Source organism: Mycosarcoma maydis, chromosome 9, assembly GCF_000328475.2.
Source record: "Mycosarcoma maydis chromosome 9, whole genome shotgun sequence".
NCBI lineage: Eukaryota > Fungi > Basidiomycota > Ustilaginomycetes > Ustilaginales > Mycosarcoma > Mycosarcoma maydis.
Window position 1 is genome coordinate 607,537 of NC_026486.1, and position 23,771 is coordinate 631,307.

Sequence of the window (23,771 nt, forward strand, 5' to 3'; positions counted from 1 at the left end):
TCCCCCGCACACCACACATCTTCTTCAGCCATTGGACGTATCCGTTTTTGGTCCATTTTGGTCCATTGAAGAAGAGGTATAGCGACGAGATCTTGTCTCTAGCAAGCAGCGGCCTTTCGGTTACCAAACCTAAGTTCCTGCAAGTTTACGCTAAGATCCCAAACGAGACCATCACAACAAGAGCTGGAAGGGCCGCGTTCAAATCAGTCGGCATTTGTGATATTGTTACCGCTGCTCCGGTATGAGCCAGGCTCCCACAGAGAGATATAACTCCGGAGAATCACATCACGGGCTCAGCACCACAAACTCCGAAGAATTCGAGGCAAGTAGTAGCGATGGCAAGTCAGATCCGCTCAGCAGAGCGTCCTACACGCAAATCTCGTCATCTTTGGTCCAAAATGATGAAGGCAGCAGGTCGATTTCATGATGAAGCCATTCTTTTGTGTCGGTAGGTTGAAGATCTACAGGCCTATGTTAAGTATAGACAAGTTAGAACCCCAGGCGATCAAAGCCGCATTGCTCAGGCGCGCATCATCAACAGTCAAGAAATTAGGGACGTGGTTGCACGCAAGAAAGCCGCCAAGATGTCCCCAAAACGTAAGGCAAAGGGCAAGAAACGAGCTAGGGCTCGTTGTCCATCACCATCGCCATCACTTTTGGATGTTGACATAGGCTCGGACACCAGGGTGGGTCTGTATTCCAGCTCAGGAGAGAGTCTACAGTATGAATGGACCCGAGGAGGAGGAGCACCCATGAAGGAAGTCATCCGAGACCCTGGCGGCTCGAATGTGTGGGCAGAACACTCTCTGGAAGCTGCAGAGTACATTTGTGATGAGATTGACCTCTTCAGATAGCATAAAGTTCTTGAGATGATCCTTTGTACACGTAGACAAAGTATGTAATCGTATATGAAAATTGAGCCGTTACATTACCTCTTCGCTTTGCCACTCGATAATGGACGAGAAACGAGAGCAAGAAAAAGAAAACTAAAAATGCGGTGGAACAAGAGCAAAGTTTAGAGGCCTTTGTTGAACTCTACGCGGTCTATGGGGTTACCAGCTGGATCGGTCAAGTGGTGGAACTTGGATTCGAGCGATTTGGGGTTGACCGTGGCGACTTGGGGGAAAGTGGCGATTGCGGGGGGTAGAAAGACGAGCAGGCTAGTTCCGATCATGGCGAGATCTACGGCTCTGGTGAGGGAGCCGGAAGTGGGGATGAATTTGGCTCTTTGGAGGGCGCGTAGGGCGAGAGGGGGTAGGATGAGGGTTGGGATATTGGTGAGAACTCGGCTGGCGGCTGTCATGGCGACAGCGCGTTGACCTGCGACGCTGCTATCGCCAATCTTGTGACGCGTACCCTGGTCGTCTCGGATGTAGACGCCAACACCATCTTTGATTTCCTTCCATCGCATACACGAGATGTTGACGATTCCGGCAGATGCAACACTGACAAACGGTACCAGACTTGTCAACACGCCTTTAACGCCCGGAGACAATTTCAACTTGGGTACACCGCGCGACATGCCAACCGCGATTGCCACTGCCGACGTGGTGGCAGCAGCATATGCGATTCCGACCTCCTTCATGTTCATCGGGACGCTCTTGTTGGCATTCGAATAGTTGACGGCTACGTTGAGCGACTGATTGATCCACTGCCAAAACACGATGGACGCGAGCGAAGGGTTGGGCATCAACATACCTCCCACCACCAGCAAATTGGTCGGTACAAATGCTGCCATACGAAACGGAAGAAGAATCACCTCGCCCGTATCCGGATGTACCGAAGAATCTACGAGCTGTTTCGCCTTCCAGTACTTGTTTGCCTCGCCCCTCGTCACAAGGTAGCTGCCCGTCGATCGGTTGTTGGGGAATTTCGCCTCGTACGACGAAACCAACTCTTGCGCACCTCGAAGTTCCGCATTCGTTGCCAGAAGCGTGAGCGGCGAAGTGACCGACGCAAAGTGGAGCAGACGCCCCTTGAACGTCGTCAGGTCGTATCTGTCTTTGGTGATGTCCACCAGATCCGATTCGGGCGAGTAGACGGTTGATTCCGACGCAGAGTGCACATGGTACCCACGCCGCGCCACCGTAAGTAGCCGAGTCGTCTCGATCGGTTCGCTCGCAACGCTCGTACGCGTCGAAATGGCCGAAGATGACATTGTCAACGGGAGACGAAAGCTTGGGCAAACCTTCCAGTGGCGTGCGGTGCGGTGCGGTGCGCGTGGATGATGATAGTCAAGTCGAGTTGCGCAAGCTTACGAAACCAACATCTTCGTGATTGTCGCCTAAGGTAACCCGTGTCCGTGTCTTGTCACTCGCATCCGTGCGCGCCGAACAAAAACAGAAATTAAAACAAAAAACAAACAAAAAAGTGGCGCAAGAAATCAGCCGGCAACCACTCTCAAGACGCACAATCACAAATATCGATGGATCTTGGCTTCGTGAATTGTGGAGCCAAACCGTGAACGTGAACCCTGTGAAACACGTTGTTCCAAGCAGCTCTCACCTTCGCTTGGACAAGGTATCTCTGAACGTAACCCACACGACGTCGCATTGAAGCGCCGACTTGCAGGCTCACACGTCACCAATCACGATTGTACACACTGTAAGCATGATCTGATTTGACTTTAAAACCAAAAGTGCAGCCCAGTTACGGCGCAGTCCACAGATGCGTCTCTGAATCCCATGCAGTGCTAGCCACCAAACCGTCTTGAAAGAAACTCCAGGCGACGCCGACGACAAATTCAGTATGTGTATCGTGAATCTTCCTCATGGTACCGGTGGCTGGAGGTGGTTGTGCGTGCTGGGCGGTGTGCAAACCAGCCATGGCGGCAGCGTCGGTGTCCCATATCCTAGCTGTCATGTCGTAGCTCGCGCTCGCTAGCATCTGAGGTGAATGTGGAGAGTAGGCTACTTTACGGATCGCGTACTCGTGGCCTAGAATTGCTGCTGTCGGTGTTCCCATCTGCAACGGTGTCACGGGTGCACCGACGTGCGTGTTGTTGGTTGCACTTCGGAGATCCCACGTCTTGATGACTCGATCTGTGCTGCCGGTGGCGATGGTCATGGGTCGATACTTGTTCCAATCCAGACAGAGCACTTCACCGCCCACGGGTAGTGTTACACTCGGCTGCTGTGCGGTTGATTGGCGCAAATCGAACAGCCTCAGATGACCATCCGCGCACGCTGTAGCCAACAGATCTGGATTATGTGGCGAAAACGCACAGGCATATACGCAGCCGGTATGCGCCGTAATTGCTGTCAAGCTCGTCGGTCGTTCTGGATGCCAAATTCTAACGCTTGCATCCCAACTGGAACTTGCAAAGAGCTCCTTGTTGATGTTGTTCCAGTCGACGCAGAACACCTCTCGGGTGTGCTCGGACCAATTCCGGATGGGATGCTCCTGCAATGCACAATCCCAGAGCTTGATCGATCCGTCACCCGAGGCGGTGACCAGCTGATTTTCATGAGCCTCGGAGAAGGCGAGATCGTAAAGACCGTCTTGAGTGTCGAATACCTTTTCGATGGTGAGCGACGCAGGACCTGACGAAGCGGGCGGAGAGAGGGAGAGAATGTGCAAGCGACCGTTACCTACCAAGCCGTAGTTGGCCGACGAGGCAACAGCCAGCCGGTGAGCAAAGAAGGGCGACCATGCGATCGAGTAGCCTGCATAACCGGGCGTGCGGACGCGCGCAAGCGGCGGTTGCGGTGGATACATGCTGCACGCCGAGCCAGGTGCAAAGTGTTGGATAACCGTGGGTTTCCAATGCCGGCAAGCAGCTGGTAACGCCAATATTGACCCGGTCTAGTGAGCAGCTAGGCGGAGTTTGCACGCCGTGTTGTGTTGAGCACCACCGATACGTCGATGTGGAAGAGTGATCGAGTGCGTAGCTTATGGTGTCAAGAAGAATCGGAAAGGCTGACGTGCAAGAGCCAATGATCAAGTCCGGTTGCTGAGTGCGTCCAAATAGCCGACCGAGCCAGAGCCAGTCATCGTCCCCACATTGACACTCACAGACTCTTGACTCGCGAGCACTCAAACTGATGACGAGAAACGGAAAAAAAATAAAAAAAAAGAAAGGTTTGGTCGAACTGGGATTCGAACCCAGGAAATACTGGAGGTGTTGCCATAACAGTGGCCAAGAAATCATATGTTCTTGAAGCCAGCCCCATAACCACTCGGGCATTCGACCGGATCATGTGTAGTTGAGAGGAGATAAGCGAACATATACAGTAAAACTGAGGGAGCCTTGTATGCAAATGATCCAAGTAACATCCGCGGAGTGTGATTCACCATGGCTCATCGATCGCACACGTAGTGGCGCAATGATCTGTAACTAACGGTAGTGATACTGATTATCGTTGTTGGCTAGCCAGCGTTTTCTTTGGGCGGACCTCGCGGAGGTGCCAGAGAGGATGCAAGGGGAAAGTGTTCGGCGAGGAAAACGGTTCGTTGCTGGGTTTTGGAACGAACAGCCTGGGGAAAACCCAACTTAACAACCTGTTCATTTCAGCGTGCGCCAAGCTGCACGCAGCGCCGTAGTAAGGCGACGACGTACGGTGATCAACTGAATTTGAAGCGGCGATTCGTTTAAAGCTTTGGTGTTTGCAACTACTACACACTCACGACTGATTGCGATTGTCACATAGTGCAATTAGAGGGTTAGAGAAGCCAAGGGACAACATCAGCTCATCTCGGTGTCTGCTTGAACGATAACATAGAATCATGAATTCCACACCAGTCTGGCCTTTACGATTCGTGATTCAAGCAGAATTGCTGGGACGAAGCAAAAAAGAAAAAAAGAAAAAGAAAAAAAACCCCCCCAACAACGCGGCATCAAGCCGAAGGCGGCTTCGAAAGGGGTTGTTTTTAATTAGTAACCAACGATCTTGAGTTAACTTCCGACATGCGACCGGCTCTGAGATAGCGAATTGTGTAGGGTTAGTAACGCTCGCAGTCAACGCACCCGTGTGTTTGGGTTGTATTCGCGAATCACAGAATCGTGAATTGTGATTTCCAGCGGAATACACACGCGCGACTCACACTCACAGACTGTGACTGAATTGTGTCGCTGGACTGGACAGGTCTCAGGTTGCACATCCAGAGACGAGGAGCGCAAGATCTCGAGCCACAGACGGCGTCCAAAGTGCGGTTCTTGCAGCTTCACGCTTGTAGCCAGTGACATGCTCGTCTGGAAGCACGCATTGATAATCAGCGTTGTATGTTGTATGTTGTACATTGTGCGTTGTGCGTTGTGCATCGCTCGCTCGCTCTCTCGCTCTCTCGCTTGCTTATTGTCTTGCTTGTGAGGTTGCTTCTAGCTCCGGCTCCCTTGGCGCGATTGCTTGTCTGCTCGACACCATCTGCTCCCTGCGCTGATCTTGACGAGACACACGCTTCCGTCAGCTCTGCACCATGCGCTCCTCGGACGTGTTTAGCATCTCCACAGAGGGTACACTGATTGCCTCGCCCATCTTCTGGACAGTGGCCGCCATCCTCGCCTCACTGTTCGTCTACACACTCTTGCTCCCACCTGCCTCGCTCTATCGGTCTTCGCCCGTCGAGCCGTACCGCTCGTCGCTGCTGCCTGGGCTTGGTCCGATCACACTTTACTCGCAGCGCAACACGTTCTTGCGCACCGTGTTTGGCGATCCGGAAACATGGGATACCACACCACCCAAAAAACACGGTCTTCGGCTCAACTCTCGTGGTCACATTTTGACGGTCATCAACGACGTTCGTGCGGATGCCAAGACGTTTTTCAACGATCGAGGTTTGAATTTCAACCAGGGATATGAAGTCATGTTTGCCGGTGTCCCGCAGTTGCCTTCGTGGTTGGCGCCAACTGCACCTGCTGACGATGCGGGTACGGAAGGGTTTGTCATGAACCTCAAACAGGCGATCGGCGGCGAGAGACTCTCGCAGACCATCCCGGACATTATCCGATGTATCGTTCAGAACTTTGAGAGCTATCCGCGCCAAAACGGCAAGTTGGACGTGCACAAGACCATCTACCCGCTCGTCTTCCAGATCAGCGTGCTCCTCATCGGACTACAGGAGCACGCACGTGATATTAATGCGGTCAAAGCGCTCGAACGACCGTTCTGGGAGTTTGCCGACAACACTGGATTCATGGCTACCCACTTTCCACTGCTACCCTGGCCTTCAACGGTACGCAAGTGGATCGGAGCCATCAAGATGTCGGCCGAAATCCGAAAGACGCTCCAACAGCGCAAGAATGAGGGTCGTCGCGAGAACGACTATGTGCAGGAGATGATCGATCGAGGCGCTTCGGCGCGTTCGATCGAAGACTTTGTTATGGGTGGACTGTTCGCTGCCATCATCAACTCGACAGGCATCGCCGCGTACCTACTCATCTTCCTCTGCTCGCGCCCCGATTTGCGCGATCGTGTTCGGCGCGAGCTCGACGACATCTTTCGCAAATCAGCCAAAGACCGTGGTGATGACTATGACTCGCTCTCGCTGCAAGAAAAACTCTCGCGCGTCCCCATCCATGTGTGGGAAGGCGAGATGCCTATCTACCAGACTGTGTTTGACGAAACCCTACGCATCCTGCTCATCTCACTCATCTTTCGACGCAAACTCGTTACTTCGTCCAAAGTCACGCATGGCGAAACAAAGATCAGCAACGACTCTATTCGAAACCGCGAATTTGTGAGCTTCTGGCTCGCCGCTGCACACCGAAATAGCAATATCTACAAGAACCCACTCGAGTTCGACCCGGAACGGTTCGCCCGAGGCGAAGGAAAGCGCGAAGGCGAATTTGTGCCCTGGGGTGCAGGCAGACACATCTGTCTGGGCATGAGATTCGCCAAGCTCGAAATCAGAGCTGTGCATGCCGCTTTTCTGCTCAACTTTCCCGATACCAGAACGACCGATCGAACCGGTACCCCTTACCCCGCCCACCACGTACCCCTCCCCGACCAGGAGAGCGAACATAGAAGGTACCCCACCAAACCCGTCGCACTCACCTACACCGTCAACCCCCTCGCCAAATAACGTCAAGTCAACTTTACCGGTCCGCATCAGCGTATCCGCAATCTTCAATTCCCCAAGTCGAGCCCATCCGCTCTTTTCGTCTTGTTCCTCGCATGCAATCTCAGCTCACCTCCCAGCTCTCCACTTTCATCTGTAGACCACAACCACTGAGCATGCGCTTCCGACACTCAGTAAATAAGTGAGTATATGTGTGGATCTTAGATTGACATTGCAGGAGGAAACACGTGCCTGGGCAAACAACAAGAACAAACAACAGAAACAGAGCGCAACATCACACCTTTGAAGATCACACTTTGAAGAAAGGGTTGTTATCGCCACCTGCACCGCCCTGCTGACTGGCACCACCATTGTTGGTGTTGGCGTTGAAATTCATGCCAGTCTTTTGTGCGCGCATCTGGTTGTACTGAGCCATGTTGGGGCCCATCCTCATATCACCCGTGTTGCCAAACGTGTCGACACCATCGCCCAGTGCAAGCAAGCGGTTCAGCTCGTTGTACTTGCCATCGTCGTTGACCTTGGCGCGCACCGGTCGGTTCTGTTGTGGTTGAGCCGATGGTTGCGCTGCCGGCTGTGGCGCAGCTTGCGCAGGTGTAGGCGTAGGTTCAGAGGAGAAGAGATCTCCCACGGGTACGTTGTGCTGTTGCTGCTGAGGCTGATGTTGTTGCTGACCCGACTGAAGCCATGGGTTGTTGGATCCAAATGAAGTCTGCTGAGGTTGGAGCGGCTGCTGCTGTTGCGTCATCATATTTTGGTACTGCACCGCTGCCTGTTGCAGCTCGAGCTGACGCTGGTACTCGGCTTGCTGCTGTTGCATGTACTGCTGCTGCATGAGCTCCTGCTGCTGTAGCTGATTTTGAAGAAAAGGATTATATCCTGTGGCTTGCATCTGCAGGTACGGGTTAAACGACGTGTATTGCGGCTGGAGGCCGTAGTTCTGCGATCCCGAAGTGTCGACGAGCGGGTTGCCAAAAAAATCAACCTGCTGGTTCTGGGTATACGCGTTGTTACCGTCCAGGTTGATCGAGTCGTCAAAGAGCGCATTCTTGTTGGCCTCCTCGAGCGCCTTGATTCTCTCTTCTTCCTCCTTCTTGGAGAGGGCGAGCGCACGCTGCAGCTCGTCCTCGTCCTTTGCTTCGGCGCGGATGCGATCCTGTTCCTGCTGCGCCATACGCTTTGACTCTTCGATGGCACGTCGCAGCTCGTCGTCCTCATTGTTGTTGGGACGACGACGGTTTCTGTCCTGTTCTGCGCGTTTCATTCTCCTCTCGTCCTCATCGTCGTCTGGGCCGTTGGACATGCGATCGCGCATATGCGAACGTGAACGACGTTCATCGCGCAGACGAGCCTCGTCCTGGAGGAGGTTGGTGATGTCCTTGGCCTTTTGTCGTACATTGGCACCTTGGTCCTTGCCGTTCTCGTCGATGTATTGGAACTCCTTGAGCGTCTTGACGATGTAGATATTGTCGCGGAAGTAGATGACCACGTTTTCGGAGCCGGCGTGCAGCAGATAGTCTAAGAGGGTGAGCGACTTGAAGACGTGCCTCCAGTTCTTACCCTTGTCGTTGAGACGCTTATCGAGGATCTCCATCATTTCAATGAATTCATTTCTAGCGAGAGCGCGGGTAGGAGTGAGTGCGATCATCATGCGCAGGATAAAAGGCAGGAAAAGTCAGTACGGGATGCTACTGTCGAGCGAGACAAATGCGGTGCCACCCCCCCTTGGCCTCAACTGAAAGAGATACGTACTGGTTGTAAGAGAGCTGCGCAAGTTCGTTCATCTGGGTGCCACTGGGGCCCCAAGGGTCGTTGGATGTGGCATCACGAACTTTGACCTGTACATCTGAGTAACCCTTGATGTAGTTCTTGCCTACGCGGACTGCGGACTTCGAGATGTTTTGAAGCGACATGACTTTTGGCTTTTCAAGTGTTCACTACGCTACGGCAAAGTTCGGAGAGGCTGGAGAGCGAGCGACAGACGGTAATACCGGAAGACTGGAAGCTGGTTGCATGCAATGCGCGAAGGCCGAACGTTTGGATGCGGACCAAGACTGAAACGAAGTAGACAAGATGGAGGAACTCGACAAAGATGCGCCAAGGCTTGTAACTTTGTTTTGTTGTGTTTTTGATTTTAATTTTGATTTGCTCGGTCAACGGTGCGCTCGTAGGTGGCGTGTGTGCGAGTGCAACGACGATAAGGGGCCTATGAGGATCAAGGGTGAAGTTTGCAATATGAAGTGGAGGGTTTCACGCTGAGCGTTTTTGTTGCTAGCAGGACTGGTGGTGAGGGAGCTCGTTGATGCGTTGTCCGTGATGGAACAAATGTGACAGGTGTACGGATGGATATACGGTATGGATGGATGCACGACAACGCGAACAAAGCTGATGGTATCAGGTTGAGATGACGGTCAGAGACGAACGAGGGAAACTGCCAGCCCGACGATATTAATGATTGGCTCTTTCTTGGCTTGTGCATCAGCCACGAGCGATGCATAGGCGGATCATGAATCACAGAATGTGCCTTTGTGTGCGCGCGCGTGTGTGCGTCAAATGGCTGTGATTACCGCGTTGGGATTGTGATTCACGATTCACGATTCACGATCTCAGATTCACGATTGCAGCCATGTCAGCCAAACTGGCGCTCTCCTTCTGCCTCTCGATCGAGCACGAGTCGTGAGGGACAGGACAAATAATCAGCGCTGACACTCAAGACTCACGACTCTGACTCGGTGCTCGTGACTGGAATTATTATTCGTGATTGGTAATTCACGAATAGTTTCCTTAGGAATCGCGAATATCTGTGTCAAGGCTATTCGATTGTGATTCACATTGTGATTGTGATTCGATTCGTATTCTTGATTTCGCCCTCTCATGTCTGCACAGAGCCATACAAGCACGAAGTAGCGCACCAAAGACGCGGCAGAAACCCCAATAGTCACGAGTCACGAGTGAATATTCGTGATTATATTTCATGACGCTCACGGCTCACGGCTCACGGCTCACGGCTGAGCGCGACAGCTGTCCAGGTCGTATAGGTCGCCGTACACGCTCTCAGCTACGGCGTGTGTCAAGGAAAAGTTGATAACTTGGTGCTTGTCTGCACGTCGGTCCACTTTGCGCGCTTGTCTCGATCAACTTGTTTCAGGTTGGTCGTCCCGATCAAAGCTTTTCGTTCGTGATCCATATCTACAGGTGCAGCGCATCTCAAACTGAGCTGCCTGCTCGATAATGTGCGGGATGCTCGGCCTACAAATAGACGCTTAGGGCCACTCGCTTCGTCTGTACTTTGTCAGCTCCAATCAGCTTCTCGTCGTCACCCGTCGCTCGTACCCGCTTGATACTCCGACACGAGCAGTACTTGATTCTATCGGTCAGTGCAGCAGCGTCGGCCAATCACCACAGTCGTGATGGCCGAAAAGACCGAGGCTTTGTTTCGCCTCTACCTCATGCCCATCCTGAAATGCCCCTTGAAGCTCGATGTCACCTGGACCAAACCTTTTTCATGACGCAATTGGGCTCGGATAGTACATGACGTGCGGTTGGCAGAACGTCCAAGAGCCGATTCGCGTCCAAGAGCCGATTCGTGACATTTTTTCAAGCCGGTTCCATGTGATCCGCGAGAGCGACTCGAGTGCTGACCGCCAGTCTGCGGACAAACTGTGGTCCAGCCTTGGTGCTCCAAGTTTGCTTCACCTTGCATACTCACGGCAACAGCACCCCTTGGAAATTGTTGGCGGTACCGACGTGCTCTTCCAAGTCTGCCGCAGCAAGCTTCTGTACCACGGCTACTCGGGCTAAGTGGGTCGAGGCCATGCTTTTACGCCTAGCCACCATCTGATGGCATGAGACCAGCAAGTTCGATTGAATTGACAGCGCCCTGCCATTCTTGCACGGTGTCCTATTTGGTTCGACTGTGAGCTTCGGCTCTTCAACTAGGACCGAGACACCACTTGTGCCAGAAACATTCCGCCAAATTACTCACCTCCTCTTCGACATGGCCCAAACATCGTTATCCCGTCGCCGCACAAAGCCTGAACGACCACTGCCCTGATCTGAACCTTGAGCTCACCTTGTCTATCGTCCCTCTCACTGGTCCGGAAAGACCGTCGGCCGAGACCGAGTCGACCGGGCTATCCGAGATCAGTACCCTAAATAGCGCGTTAGTCTAGTGGCTAGCATGTGCAACTTAGACCCCGTTGCCAGGGCCGTGGGCCGTGGGCCGTGAATGGCGCAACAACCATACCGTCGTGCAGGTTTAGCACCAGCATCAACCCATTATAATATACAGCTAGCCAAGCATCACCCCGGGCACAACCACCATGCTTAGACAGATCTGCGGATACGTTCTGGTTGGCGTAGCCTTGATTGTTGATACTGCCATGCTGAACCTCGGTGGATGCACACACCAAGATGCTCTTGTCTTGTCTCGACTCTGTCGCTGTCGCTCTGCACGTCGCTGCAACCACATGCGCCACTCAAACTGGCTCACCACGTACGACTTTCTTAAGGCTGATCGAATTACAACACGTACCGAGAAACACAGTACGATACACGAACTTCTGGTTGGGAGCGAGTTGCACGTAAACGATCAACGACGCTGCGAGCCACGACCGTAGCCGTTCTGCAAAGCATCCAATTCGGCCTCGAGCGCCTTGACGGTGCTATGGGCGGTCTCGAGGTCCTTGTTCAACCTGTCCCTTTCGGCAATCAGGTGTTGCTCCCACTGTCTGAACCTGGCCTCTTCCAATTTGACCTGTTCGGTGAAGCGCTTCCTGAGCATCTCCTCCTCTTCCTTGAACTTGGGGTTGTCGAGCTTCTTGACTTTGGGTTCGCCGAATTTGCGCGTCTCCATCTGTGCCTGGCGGTAGTTTTCATAGTGCAGCTCTTCGGTGGTGTTGATCAGGTCGAGCATGTGTGTGCGAATGAGGAGCGAACGGAGCTTTTTGAAATCACAGTGATCTTCGTTTTCCACCTCAGCGACACCCCAGAGGTACTCGCGTCCCTTGACAACGCGTCCATCGCCGGTGCGCACGTCGTCGGTACTGCCAATAATGGAAAACGGCATCGCCGACATGAGCAGCTTGGCATGGTCGGCAGAAGCCGCATCGTCGACCTCGACAGGTGGAGAGTAGACGCGGATGTTCTGCGTCGAGATCACCTCACGGATACGCTGCTTGAACACGGCCAGATCGGTCTGAGTCAACGTGTCTGCCTTGGCAACCACAGGGATCAGGTTGACACGCGTTCCGAGACGCTTCATCGTTTCAATGTCCAACGGCTTCAAGGTGTGGCCCGTGGGGCGGATAAAGTAGAGACACGCGTGGACGCGCAGATCCGTCTTGTCGCGTCGTTCGGGTTGCTGTTCTTGTCGCATGTACAGCTCGTGCTGGTCGTCGATAAAGTCGACAATGGGCGTCCACGAGTCGCGGTTGTTGACATAGTCTCCGAACCCAGGCGTGTCGATGACGGTGAGCTTGACTTTGAACTGCTTCTCTTCGAGCTCGGCTTTGATAATGTCGATCTCCACCGTCTTGTCGAGCTGCTTCGTGTGGCGTCGCGTGTGGTCCTTGCCCGTGGCGAGCTCGGTGCTGAACAGCGTGTTGATCAGCGTCGTTTTGCCCACCCCGGATTCGCCTACGACCATGAGCGTAAAGTGCCCACCTGCCTTGGCCACAATCTTGTGACGTTGGTTGGGCAGGTTGGCGATGCCGATGCCGTTGGTAGCCATCTTTGCGGCTAGTGTAGTACGGTGTTAGGTGGAACGATCCGGTGTTGAAATGAGACGAGGTACTGATCCGGATCAGCTGGTCACGATTGCTTCACCGCGTACGAGTTGAGATCTAGGGTATCCGATTGCAACAAAGACCCAAGTGGTGGAACGGCGTGCAAGGAATGTCCAGACGAGACGAGGGTATGATACACAAGGTTGGTGGTGATCAAGAAGCCGTCTTGGATGCGCTGACTTTCAGCGTATCGTTTGAGCAGCTCGTGCACAGTCTTTCGTTCAAGTTGGCTGCTGTACCTTTGCGCTTCAACGCTTCAACGCTTCAACGCTTCAACGCCTCACGTCTCTCTCGCTGCCACCCACACACACGCACGCGCACAAAGACCAACCAAGCAAGAAACCAAGCACACGCACGCACCCTTGCTTCTTCCTCCCTCTCGTCCGTCCGTGCGTGTTTCACCCCCTTCTCACACACACTGCCTCTTCCAACTCACGACTCACCACTCACTGGCGCTTATTTTCACACACAGATAATTATCAATCGTGAATAGTATAATAATACTCATGACGACTCTGACTACACAAATAGTCATTTACAATTTTCGCAAGTTGAACTTTGTATTAGTTAACTTATTCTGGCCGCGCACCACGCAAGTAACTAACTTAAGTTGACTTATTCCACGATTCCAGCAATAATCGTGGATCGTGAATCGTGAATATAACTTATCCAATGTCGAGTTTTCAACTCAGCCTAGCTCGCGGCGCTGTCAGATATCACGAATCAAGAACGCATCCACGCTAAGATCACGCCGTGTCTCTTGGATACTCACGACCGATTGCCCGATCTCCCGATTGATTCGTCAGTCACCCGTGGCTTGTCGGTCTCCTATTCCTATGAACGGTCAACTGCACACTGCGTTTGTCGAAGCACGGCCATGAGGCAGGCTGGTGATTCATATACTTGACTTTGATACAAACAAAGCCGCCAAAGGCAGACGGCTGCAGTCCACAGACGCGAACGTGGTAATCTTGAATACAATAAATGCTACATAGATGCGATTGATGGTGATGTACAGGAATGCAATGCTAGACGAGATGCTGATCCAGTTAGTAGCGAAGGCTCGCCAATTGAACTAGGAAAATCTGCAGAGCGAAGCAAGAATACAAGAAAGGACAGCTTCCATGTCAGCGAACTTGTACCTCTTGACATGCCAGAATGCGTCGCACGATTCGGTAAGAAAGGGCTCAGTTGGTGATGCATGTTTTGAGCAAAGCGATCTCAGCCCAGCCACTGCGTAGGCTCACAGCTCGGTAGAAAAGAGTATGGGAAATACGTTCATCAAAGCCCGAAGACCAGACCGGATTCTGTTCTCTCGCGTCTTGTCCCTCGACCCAAGGCGAAAGGCAGGTAAAGAACAGATCGGATCCGTATGGAACGTCGTTGACACGTGTCAGCGCATCGAAAGGTAACTTACAGGTGAGTGTGACAAGTGTTCGTTGCAAGCCGCCTGATCGGCGTTTGTGATGCGGGGCGCGTAAAGCATAGAGCTGCAGTGCTGGTTTCAGAGGCAAACGACCAAGACAATCAAATGGTCAGTGCCCTTGCTCCCATGGGTCGCGTCGATCTCGACCTTCCGTCGACACTTTGCGAAAGAGACATCGCTGATGGAGGAGCGATGGGTTCATAGAGAAGATACGAATACATCTACGGACGGTCGGGGCTGCAACGCACCTTTCCGACACTGCGATTCAAGACAACGCTGTTAACAGAAGAACAGCGCGAAGGCTTCACACCGAGATCACCAACTCGATGTCTTTCGCATGCCGCCGGAGCGAGTTAATCGACATGGAACTGAAGCAATAACAGCGGCCTAAACGCACCTAGCGTCCTCCTGCTAGCAACGAAGCTCGAAAAGAGGAGTCGAAAAGGTGGAGTCTGGAACAAAGCAGGCATTTCATCAAAACTTCCGCAAGGAAGGACAAAAGACCAAACTTTCGCCGAGCCCAGACTTCGGCAGACACCCCACCCCCTCAGAGAATGGATAAACTAGTTTTAATCATGAGAAAGGCCCAGACCGAGCGCGAGGGCGTGGCAGCTAGGTTGGAAAGCGCTACTAACCTCGTGAAGAGTAAGCGGAGAGGACTTGATGCTGGGGACAAGCCGCGTGCAGAAGCATGTTGCCGAATTCTACAGAGGGTTTGAGCAAAATGGGCAAAGTCAGCAACGCTGTTCTGCTTGCTAGTCTACTCGAGCCCCACCAGACAGCATAAGACAAGACAACGCGGCAGAGACAAGCCAGAGACTGCCGTTGTAACCAGCGACCCCATCTCGTCTGTCGGATACAAGTGGTCGATCCGACACAAGCGTCATAAAAGGTTTTGGTATGGTATAAGTTGTCCACAAGAGATTGCGAAGTCTCTATTCGGAAGCAGAACTGAAAAGTTAAGTCTAATCCTTCGGATTTGGTCACAAGAGTTGCCCGACATGCTCTGTGTGCCTCTGGTGTTGTCATACGTCTTTGCTGTGGAGAATTTGAGCTGCTCGTATACATAAAAATGCTTACCTTTTGTCGCGTTGAGAAAGAGGGTTGATCACGCAGCTGCAGCGACAGCCTGGCTAGCCACGTCGATCGTGTTCACTGGCGCTTCGTCTTCATCGCCGTCCTCGAAATCGATAGGATCGAACACGACTCGGATGATCAACGAGCAACTTGGGCACCGAGCGACGTCTTCAGCGTCCTTGAGCTGTTGGCGCGTGATCTCGAAGCGGTCGCCGCAGGGGCAAGGATAGTGAAACACGTCCTTCTCGTCGTCATAGGACATGTCCTCAAGCTCGATCTCATCGTAGAAAGAGACCGGCATGATGCAAAGTGGTGCTACGTTTGCAGGTCGCCACCTGTGCGCCGGGCGCTGGCTTAACTAGGTCGATAACCAATGGAGAAGAGCTCCCGAATTCAGCGTGACAGAAGCAGACCAATAAAATGGCTACTCTGAAGTCAGAGAGACAGGGCTGTCATGTGTGTTGGAGGAGTGTGGTGACCTTCCGTCCTGGACGAAGAGGGGCCGGGTATATGGAGGTGATGAGGGGAGTCAAGAAGGTAAACTTGAACTTGATTGCCAACACAAAAACTGGCAGCAATTTCTCTTCGCCTCGTGACTGCGGCCTCAAAATTCATGTGACAACAGGAAAAAAAAGCATGCCAGATCACATGCGAGCTTTCGTGCGATAAGCAGGTGTCGGTTAACTGTGCGGCTATGTTACACCCTAAGATGCAACAGTCAGTAGCCCAGCAACAACTCGAGACCTGACCCAACCCATAACCTCCACATGACGCCTTTCAGGCGTGACTTTGGGCGGCAGTGGCTGACCCAAAAAACAGAAGCGAAAGCGGCAAAATCGCAAATACCGACTCACATGCAATGTGTAAGTTAACTGTACATGCACCTGCTCACCCGCTCGCAAACTGCGCAGCTTGGAATATTGAATCCGGTTCGTAGTTGTCATTAGAATCCGCTCTCCACCTGAACGTTGCTTCCCTACCATTCCTACATTTCTAACACCATCCATCTATCGACTATATCACTGCGAGCTAGCGCGCTAACACTGGCCTTCGTAAAACTGAAATCGCCAAATTCATCATCTCGGTCGCTCTCCGCCTAAGTTCGGATCGGTACGGCTAGTTGTTTTCATTGACATTACATCCAGGGCTCGGAGCCGTTTTTTTCGCACGCAACCGTAGCAGCAACAATGTCGTCCTCCAATGACGTCCCAACGCTCAAAATTCTTCTCATAGGGGCATCGTCGGTAGGCAAGTCGTCGTTGCTCCTGCGCTTCACAGACGACGAATTCCTCTCGCCGGAAGAGACCACTGCGACGATCGGCGTCGACTACCGAATCAAAGGCATCGAAGTGGGTGGAAAACGATTCAAATTGTCCATCTGGGATACTGCGGGCCAAGAACGATTTCGTACGCTCACATCCAGCTACTATCGTGGTGCTCAAGGTGTTATTATCACATACGATGTTACTCAACGAGACACGTTCGACGCTCTTCCAACGTGGTTCAACGAGCTGGAGACGTTTACCACTAGTGACGACGTGGTGAAAGTGATTGTAGGAAACAAAGTGGACAAGGAGTTCTCAAGAGTGGTCACCACAAAGGAAGGGCAAGAGTTTGCGGAAAAGATGGGGTGTTTGTTTGTAGAATGTAGCGCGAAGAAAGGGGTGGGCGTGAATGGCGCTTTCGACGAACTGGTGAATCGGATCATCTCGACCCCGAGCTTGTGGCAAAAAACGGCACCAGGCGAGAGACGCCCAGGCGACAGGATGCCAGGTGGCGCGCCAGCTGCTCATGCAGCCGACAGCAGTCGAGGCAACATCTCGTTGACAGATCCCACTGGCTATGTCGGATACGGCTTGGGCGTTGCCAGAGATAGCTGCAGTTGCTGATCTTGTCTTGTTTGCCAAACCACACACACGCAGCCTCTTCTCGGATCGTCCTTGTCCGAGTTCCAGCACTACCCACACTGCCTCCCCCTTCTCTCTCCACTCATGTAGATAGTCTAGTCTCGCATCTCATTCTTCGTATATACCAGCTATGCCTCACCTGATCGAATCCCCCCTTAGTCAGTGTGCGAAAAGTGTCTACACTCAGTCACACCCTCCACTCATGACTTGGTGCCGCGCAGAAGACCAACGGATTCCCAACGAACCTACATACAGAAAACAAAAATGTGATCCATGCAATATGAGACAAAGAGTGTGAATTTGATGTTGACTAAAAGAAAGGAAAACGAGAGAGGGTTACGTTACTTGTTGCGCTTGAATCTGCGGAAGAAGCCGCTCTTGCTGACGGAGCTGGCCGCCTTACCAGAGATGGCCGGGGGTGGAGCGGTGGGGACGCTGATGGTGGTCTGGCCTTGTGCGGGTGGAGCGACGGGGACCGGCGGCATTTCTGGCCGGTCCTTGCTGTCTAGAGCATTGAGGTTCGATGCTGTGAGCGGCGCAGGGACGGTAGCAGCGGTAGCGCCAGCTCGAGTGCCAGTCGGTGTGTTGGCAACAGGAGCTGCACTCGCAGCAGTCGGAGCACCCGATGGAAGAGCGCTTCCACTGACCACAGAATCAGGCGCAGTCACCGAGTACATCGACGTAGATGGTACTGCTTGGCTCGCTCCGACGCCTACCGACGACCCTGGTGCTTTGGCAGTGTACAGCGTCGATGAGATCGGGCCTGGTGCTGTAGGCACGTATCCGATCGAGGGTGGCGGAGCCACAGGAGCAACGGTAGCCGCAGCATTGCTGGATGCACTTGCCTTGGCAGCTGACGTCTTCTTGGATGCTGATCGCACCGAGCCAGTATCACCGGCCGTCTTTTTCGTCTTTGGCTTGACAGTTCCCATTGCTTCCGCCCAATCTCGACTAGCAGACCCGAACGCCTTACGTGCGCTCGAATAGCCGTCGTCGTCGGCATCCTCCTCGTCGCTGCTGCTGTCCACCGTATCACGAACACGGCTGGTCCAGCTCGTCGTCTGTCGGCCACCGCCAAGATCAATAGGGCCAGCTTCCTTAGTTGCCTTGGCCGGCGCCGGAGGAGGAGGAGCAATGCGGCTGCTTAGCTGTGAGCCGCGAGCAGCGATTGGATCTTTGCCACTGTGTTCGGTGCCGCGGGGCGTCTCTACATCGGTTGGCGTGTCAGGAGGAAGCTTGACATCGGGCGCCATGCGAACGCTCTTTCGGCGGCTGACCACGCTGCCATTGTCGCTGGGCGCCTTTGCCATGGCCAACGAGGAGGCATTGTTCGCTTTCATCGGGGAAAGCGACGCCACCGCCAGAGCAGGTGCAGCGCCGGCGACAGGGGTGCCAGAGAGGCCTTGCAAGCTTGCATCAGGCTGATGCGTGGGATCAGCTAGAGCCGAGGAGGCTTGTACTTGCAAAGCCTTCTGTGCCCCTTCCTCGGCGTCGTAAGAAGGCTTGATGGGCGAAGCTTCTTCGGAAGAAGTGTCGCTCACCTCGGGCGCACCTGTACCATAGACACGGCTAGGCTCGATTTTGACCTTGCGATCCGTCAACCTGGCGACACCGTCGGCTTGCTTGACTCCAAGAGGCGTGGCATTGGCAGATCTTTCGATCGACGGAGACTGGCCGTGCTCTTGAATAAAGGCTTTGTACGTTTGCTCGGCGCCTGGCGTCAAAAATACTTCGTCAGCAGCGCTTTCATTCGTCACAGCGGAGCCGCGGCGTGAGCCGTCAAACGAGACCGAGAACGGTTCGGAGCTTGGCATCTCAAGCTTGGGCATAGCCACCTTGGGCTGCAGGGCGATGGACTTTGCATCCTGTACGGCACTTTGTGCCTCACCAGCACCGACAGGAACGTCAAGTCGGCCAGTGCCGTCAAAGCCTTTATCCTCTTCGATGCTGAGCACCGACTGTGGCGCTGCTGATCTGACTGTCCCAGCGGTTTCAACCGGGGCGGCGACCTTTGCCGTGATCGACGGCTGTTTCACGGCGGGCTGCGAAGCTGCAGGTGCCTGAGCAGCGGCTGCTGTTGCTGCCCTCTGCTCTTCCACAGCAGGCTTCGACGGAGCTACAGTCTCTGGAAGAGGTGTCGAGGTGACGGGCGCTGGTGCCTTCGGGATGGGCCCCATCTTGGGTTGAGGGGTAGGCTCAGCTCTGATACTCTGAGTAATATCATGGCGGAGTGCAGATTTGATCGGAGCTCCCGGGGTACCCAGCGTTGCTGTGGGAAGAGTAGCGGCCGACTTCTTTGTGGGCGACAGGGGGGTCGCTTTGGCACTGGCGGTGCTGTTGCTACGGCTGAGAGCTGGGGTCTTGAGTGCCGACTTGAGCGGCGGCTTTTGGCTAGCCGACGACATGACTGAAGGGGGGCGCGAAGTGTTTCCAGCGGCAGGAGTAGCTGGAAGGGGCGCCAGCGAAGGGGGAGCAGTTGATGCTGCTGCTGGCGTAGTGGCAGCCGGCTTTTCCTTGGGGGCGGCCGTTTTAGGAACGACACCCGCCATGGCCACCGCTTCGTAAGCGGTCATCTGACTTGCTGGTTTTTTGATCCACGAGTCGGCACCGTACTTGCCGGCATTGGGGTTGAAAATGTTGCCACCGACAAGACCGGTGCTGGCGATGCTAGCGCGATTCTTCTTCTTGGAGCTGGTGGATTTCAGGGTGGAGCTGCGCGAGAGAGCTGGACGAGCACTCGTGTCAGCGGCTGCCACGTTGCCATGCAGAGACGAAAGATCGCCTGAGACAGTGTAGCTGGCCGAAGGGCGCGTGGGGGCAGTACCAACCTCGCTACCGGCCTGAGGACGTTTCTTCTTCTTTTTCTTGGTGGCAGTAGTTGTGCTGTCAGCTCTGTCAATAGGCTTGTTGGGGGTGGCGCCGCCAATGCCGCCGCCGACGACCGAAGCGCGGATGCGCTCGATCTCGGCTTGCTCTGCTTCGTGGACTCGATTGCTCTTTGGACCGGGCAAGATGCGAGAGATGGGCTTCTTACCGCCGACATCGCTGTTGGCATTCGCCTCCCAGCCTGGACGCTGTTGGTTGACGTTGCGGAAGACCTCACGCTCGTCCTCTTCGTCTGAGCTGTCGGGCTCTGCACGTCGAAGTGAGGTGAAACGGCGTCGCTCGTTCTCTTGCTCGACGTTGGCCGACGTACGAGTGTTCCAGCCGCCGCCGCCGCTGTGTGATTCGTCCTCAGCGAGGGCGCCGTTGCGGATGTCAGTTTTGAAGAGGCGGCTCATCTTTCCGATGAGCGAGTTGCTCGACTTTCGCTGGTGGCCATAGCCACCTTCGGAATCGATGCTGCGTCGTGACATGGAGTACCGCGGAGGGCTGTACGGGGCACCCCCACCTTGCTGGCTGCTCCAGGATTGGGCGTTGGCGGGGTTGAAGCCCTTGTCGGTGCTGGTGTCCTGGCTGTGACCGCGAACGTGATTGACATCGAATCGAGGTGCAGTGGGCACGGCAGGCATGGGCACACGCCCGGCAGCGTCGTCGTCCTTGCGCGGCGGAGGGGGAGGCGCGGAACCGTTGACAGGCGCTTGGGGGATGAAGGAGTCGTGCGTGTCTGCTGCTACGCCGAGTTCATGCGGAGCAGGCATACGTAAACGAGGCTCGATGAACGCACGGCGATAGTCTTCTTCGCTATCGGTGTCCGAAGGCACACCGTCGTGCTCCTCGACGTCTTCAAAGTGCGAAGTGTAGCGCTGGCCGAGTGGGATGTGCGAGCGGTCGTGATCGATGACCTGGCTTGCGGATTGGGATGGCGTGACGGATGCTCCGTCGAAATGCTGTGGATGACGATGGGCGTGACCTGTTGAGTGAGAGCAACGGGAAGGCAAGATAGAGGTGGAGCGAACATGCGAATGCGGATGGCAAGGTGGGGTGACAGACGGTGCACAAAACATGCAGAGGCGAGAGCGGAGCAGTCGATCCGATTGAAAGTAATTATAAATTTGGCATCCGTGCAGTCGAGGCGCAGATCGGGGCGAAAGTAAATAGGCGAAATAGGCGAAATCCAGGTGGAGATGGCCGAGGAAAATCACGGCAAATGCAAAATCGTGTCAGCGTCCGCGGTCAGGAGAAACACCGAGAGGATCGAAGAGGTCGGAGTTGATAGATCGGTCAACAGCAAGCCAGAAGGCCACCAAGGCCATCACCTGCAAGAAGGCACTTTCCTGGGAAGGAAAGAACGCAGCGACATAGCCATATAGCGACACACAATGCAAGCACGGCAACTTACCTTGAAGATGCTTGTGGAATTGACCTTGTTCGTCACGGGTGAGATTGGCGCCGTCGCCAGCGACAGGGGAGCCGTGAAGGCCATATTCGTCGGCGTAGGCGTTCTGCGGGGGTAAGCCGGGTGCGCCATTCTGCTGAGCGGCGTAGTAGCCTTGTTCGAGCGCCTGGTTGTCGTAAGCGCCCGTCTCGATGCCCGCATCAGCGTACATGCTTTCGTACTGACCGCCGCCAGTGGCCTGGAGCAAGGGACCGTGGGTGTCAAAATCGTCGAGCAGCAGAATCGCCTCCTTGGCTGCTTCAACAGTGGCAGCACCGGCGTCACCCATGGTTTTCATGCGCATGGTGAGCGCTTCTTTGAAGGTGCGTCGCTTGACACCTACCAGAGCGGCTTCTTCGCTGGCAAGCACCTGTTCGCATGCGTGCAATTCGCGCTGAGCTGCATTGACCTTGTCCATCTTGTCCTCTTGGCTGACGCCTGAATCCTTCTTGGATACTTTCTTCTTGCTAGCCTTGATGAGGCGGCCGACGAGGATATCGCGGTCGCGTACGACGGATCGAATGCTCTGTTCGCGATCGAGCACATCTTTGAGCGCGCTGCGGTAGCCTTCGAGAGCTTGAACGTGAGTACGCTGGGCATCTGCCACGGTTCCGAGGATCTCGGAGAGCGCTTGGGCTGCTTTCGAGATATCCGGAGCTTCCGAGGTTCCCCAGGCTGCGAGCGCACTGGCAGCTGCATAAGCAGAGATGGACGAAGCGGCGAGGTTATCGATGTAGCTCTTTTCGCCCTTGATGAGGTTTTGGAGCAACCTCGAGTCGGTGGGGTGCGGCCGGGACAGATTGGAGTGAATGGCCTGCGGCGCGTACGACATGATGGGCTAATTTCAGACAGCAAACGCGAATTAAGGATAGGTGGAAGAGACCGCGAAGCGTGAACAGCTAACGTGGATGAGGCGTAGATGGCTGATGAGCGTTATGGCCAGGCGGATGAAATACGGGTCGGGTGGAGTTAATACGAAAGCGAAGCCTGATTACTGCTCGGGTATCCACGATTAAGATGGGATGGGAAGGGATGGGAAGGGATGGGAAGGGATGGTATAGTTGATCGAACGGAAGGGTATGGGCTGCCTGATCACCTCGCAATTGGCAAAATGGGTGGATCGAGGATGGAAAAGGAGTCAAACGTGGATGAAGAAGAAGTAGAGCGGATGGAAGGCGACGAGGCCGAAGAGTCGTGAGTCAAGACGGCGAGCACAGAGCCGAGGAGAAGAGAGCGAATCGAGAATTGTTCGCAAACACGGACGATGACAGTCATGCAGACCAAAGTGCGCCTCACGCCTTGGAACAATGCAAAACAACCACGACTCACGAACACGAATCGAGAGTGGGGGCTGGCTGGCCTACTCGTTCATAAATTCACGATTCGTGATTAGGAATAACTAAAGTGATCTGTGAAGTGAATCACTAACGCCTTTGTTTCTCGAGACTACGCACATACTCGTCACTGTCAATGAGGGACGGATCTGGAACGAGGATAATCACGAATCACGCATCACAAAATGCGGATGCATCGCTTGTACGCCCCTGCCGTTGGGTGCTGCTGACTGGCATTTGAACACTCCACAGAATCTTTGCATCCCAGCAAAGCTAAGTCGCGCGGTGCCGCAGGATTCCTGTGTAAGTTGACTTGGCGCCTAGGAAACGCGCATCCCAAAAGCAAAAGCGAGGTATCACGAATGGAACGCAGGCATCTTGTCAGTCAATTCAAGTGTCCGTAGCCAACCAAGCAAGCAAGCAGGATGACGAACGTTGTGCAGCAAGCTGCTATGATCGTCGGTTTGGACCCGCCCGGCCGCATCGGCAGAAAAAGAATATGTTAACTCGAGCTAAAAATAGACCCGTCGCGTCATTGGACCAGGCTAGCATCGGGGGCGATCGACCATTCAGGTGGAACGGCGTATCGATCGATCTACACGTTTGCATCGCTCGATGCCATCCATTTAGCATCCCGATAGATCGCACTGAAACCTTGTGTGAACGGTTATTTCTGCCACACGTTCACGGTTATTGGCCAGTCTTGGTTCGTCAATTGCTAGATGCGACACGCCAGTATGCTCTGTCCCGAGAGATGCTCCGAGCGCTGATGCGGCGACACTCCGGAGGAACTATTTTCACATCGAGATCCAAGAAACTGCGGGACGGGTTTGACTGCATGCTAGGTGGCGCTTGAACGAAGCCTCTCGTACACGTACCCCGCAAATCGGCAACCTATTGTAAGTTGCT

The 23,771-nt window shown here is 54.1% G+C and overlaps 9 protein-coding genes and 1 non-coding gene across 10 annotated transcripts; 3 read left to right on the forward strand and 7 right to left on the reverse strand.

The window, feature by feature from the left end:
• Positions 1-1,015: 1,015 nt before the first annotated feature.
• Positions 1,016-2,158, reverse strand: UMAG_03595 (uncharacterized protein; the record flags this gene model as incomplete). Its single annotated transcript, XM_011391718.1, has 1 exon — positions 1,016-2,158. The coding sequence occupies one exon, from the start codon at positions 2,156-2,158 to the stop codon at positions 1,016-1,018; it is 1,143 nt and encodes a 380-aa protein (XP_011390020.1).
• Positions 2,159-2,649: 491 nt separating this feature from the next.
• UMAG_03596 (uncharacterized protein) lies at positions 2,650-3,717 on the reverse strand (the record flags this gene model as incomplete). The annotated part of the gene is made up of 1 exon (XM_011391719.1): positions 2,650-3,717. The coding sequence occupies one exon, from the start codon at positions 3,715-3,717 to the stop codon at positions 2,650-2,652; it is 1,068 nt and encodes a 355-aa protein (XP_011390021.1).
• A 366-nt stretch (positions 3,718-4,083) lies between these two features.
• UMAG_16065 lies at positions 4,084-4,192 on the reverse strand. Its single transcript has 2 exons — positions 4,156-4,192; positions 4,084-4,120 (listed from the first exon to the last, which is right to left on the reverse strand). It is a non-coding gene; the product is annotated as a tRNA-Leu (tRNA).
• A 1,223-nt stretch (positions 4,193-5,415) lies between these two features.
• On the forward strand, positions 5,416-7,020 carry UMAG_03597 (uncharacterized protein; the record flags this gene model as incomplete). Its single annotated transcript, XM_011391720.1, has 1 exon — positions 5,416-7,020. The coding sequence occupies one exon, from the start codon at positions 5,416-5,418 to the stop codon at positions 7,018-7,020; it is 1,605 nt and encodes a 534-aa protein (XP_011390022.1).
• Positions 7,021-7,306: 286 nt separating this feature from the next.
• On the reverse strand, positions 7,307-8,927 carry UMAG_03598 (uncharacterized protein; the record flags this gene model as incomplete). Its single annotated transcript, XM_011391721.1, has 2 exons — positions 7,307-8,627; positions 8,767-8,927. 2 exons carry the CDS (start codon positions 8,925-8,927, stop codon positions 7,307-7,309), a joined length of 1,482 nt encoding a protein of 493 aa, XP_011390023.1.
• A 2,678-nt stretch (positions 8,928-11,605) lies between these two features.
• On the reverse strand, positions 11,606-12,745 carry UMAG_03599 (putative septin CDC12; the record flags this gene model as incomplete). Its single annotated transcript, XM_011391722.1, has 1 exon — positions 11,606-12,745. One exon carries the CDS (start codon positions 12,743-12,745, stop codon positions 11,606-11,608), a length of 1,140 nt encoding a protein of 379 aa, XP_011390024.1.
• A 2,589-nt stretch (positions 12,746-15,334) lies between these two features.
• On the reverse strand, positions 15,335-15,604 carry UMAG_03601 (uncharacterized protein; the record flags this gene model as incomplete). The annotated part of the gene is made up of 1 exon (XM_011391723.1): positions 15,335-15,604. The coding sequence occupies one exon, from the start codon at positions 15,602-15,604 to the stop codon at positions 15,335-15,337; it is 270 nt and encodes an 89-aa protein (XP_011390025.1).
• An 886-nt stretch (positions 15,605-16,490) lies between these two features.
• Positions 16,491-17,192, forward strand: UMAG_03602 (putative Ras-related protein Rab-18; the record flags this gene model as incomplete). The annotated part of the gene is made up of 1 exon (XM_011391724.1): positions 16,491-17,192. The coding sequence occupies one exon, from the start codon at positions 16,491-16,493 to the stop codon at positions 17,190-17,192; it is 702 nt and encodes a 233-aa protein (XP_011390026.1).
• A 359-nt stretch (positions 17,193-17,551) lies between these two features.
• Positions 17,552-22,360, reverse strand: UMAG_03603 (uncharacterized protein; the record flags this gene model as incomplete). Its single annotated transcript, XM_011391725.1, has 2 exons — positions 17,552-21,063; positions 21,493-22,360. 2 exons carry the CDS (start codon positions 22,358-22,360, stop codon positions 17,552-17,554), a joined length of 4,380 nt encoding a protein of 1,459 aa, XP_011390027.1.
• Positions 22,361-22,639: 279 nt separating this feature from the next.
• UMAG_03604 (uncharacterized protein) lies at positions 22,640-23,718 on the forward strand (the record flags this gene model as incomplete). The annotated part of the gene is made up of 3 exons (XM_011391726.1): positions 22,640-22,722; positions 22,946-23,165; positions 23,236-23,718. 3 exons carry the CDS (start codon positions 22,640-22,642, stop codon positions 23,716-23,718), a joined length of 786 nt encoding a protein of 261 aa, XP_011390028.1.
• Between the last annotated feature and the right edge of the window lie 53 nt (positions 23,719-23,771).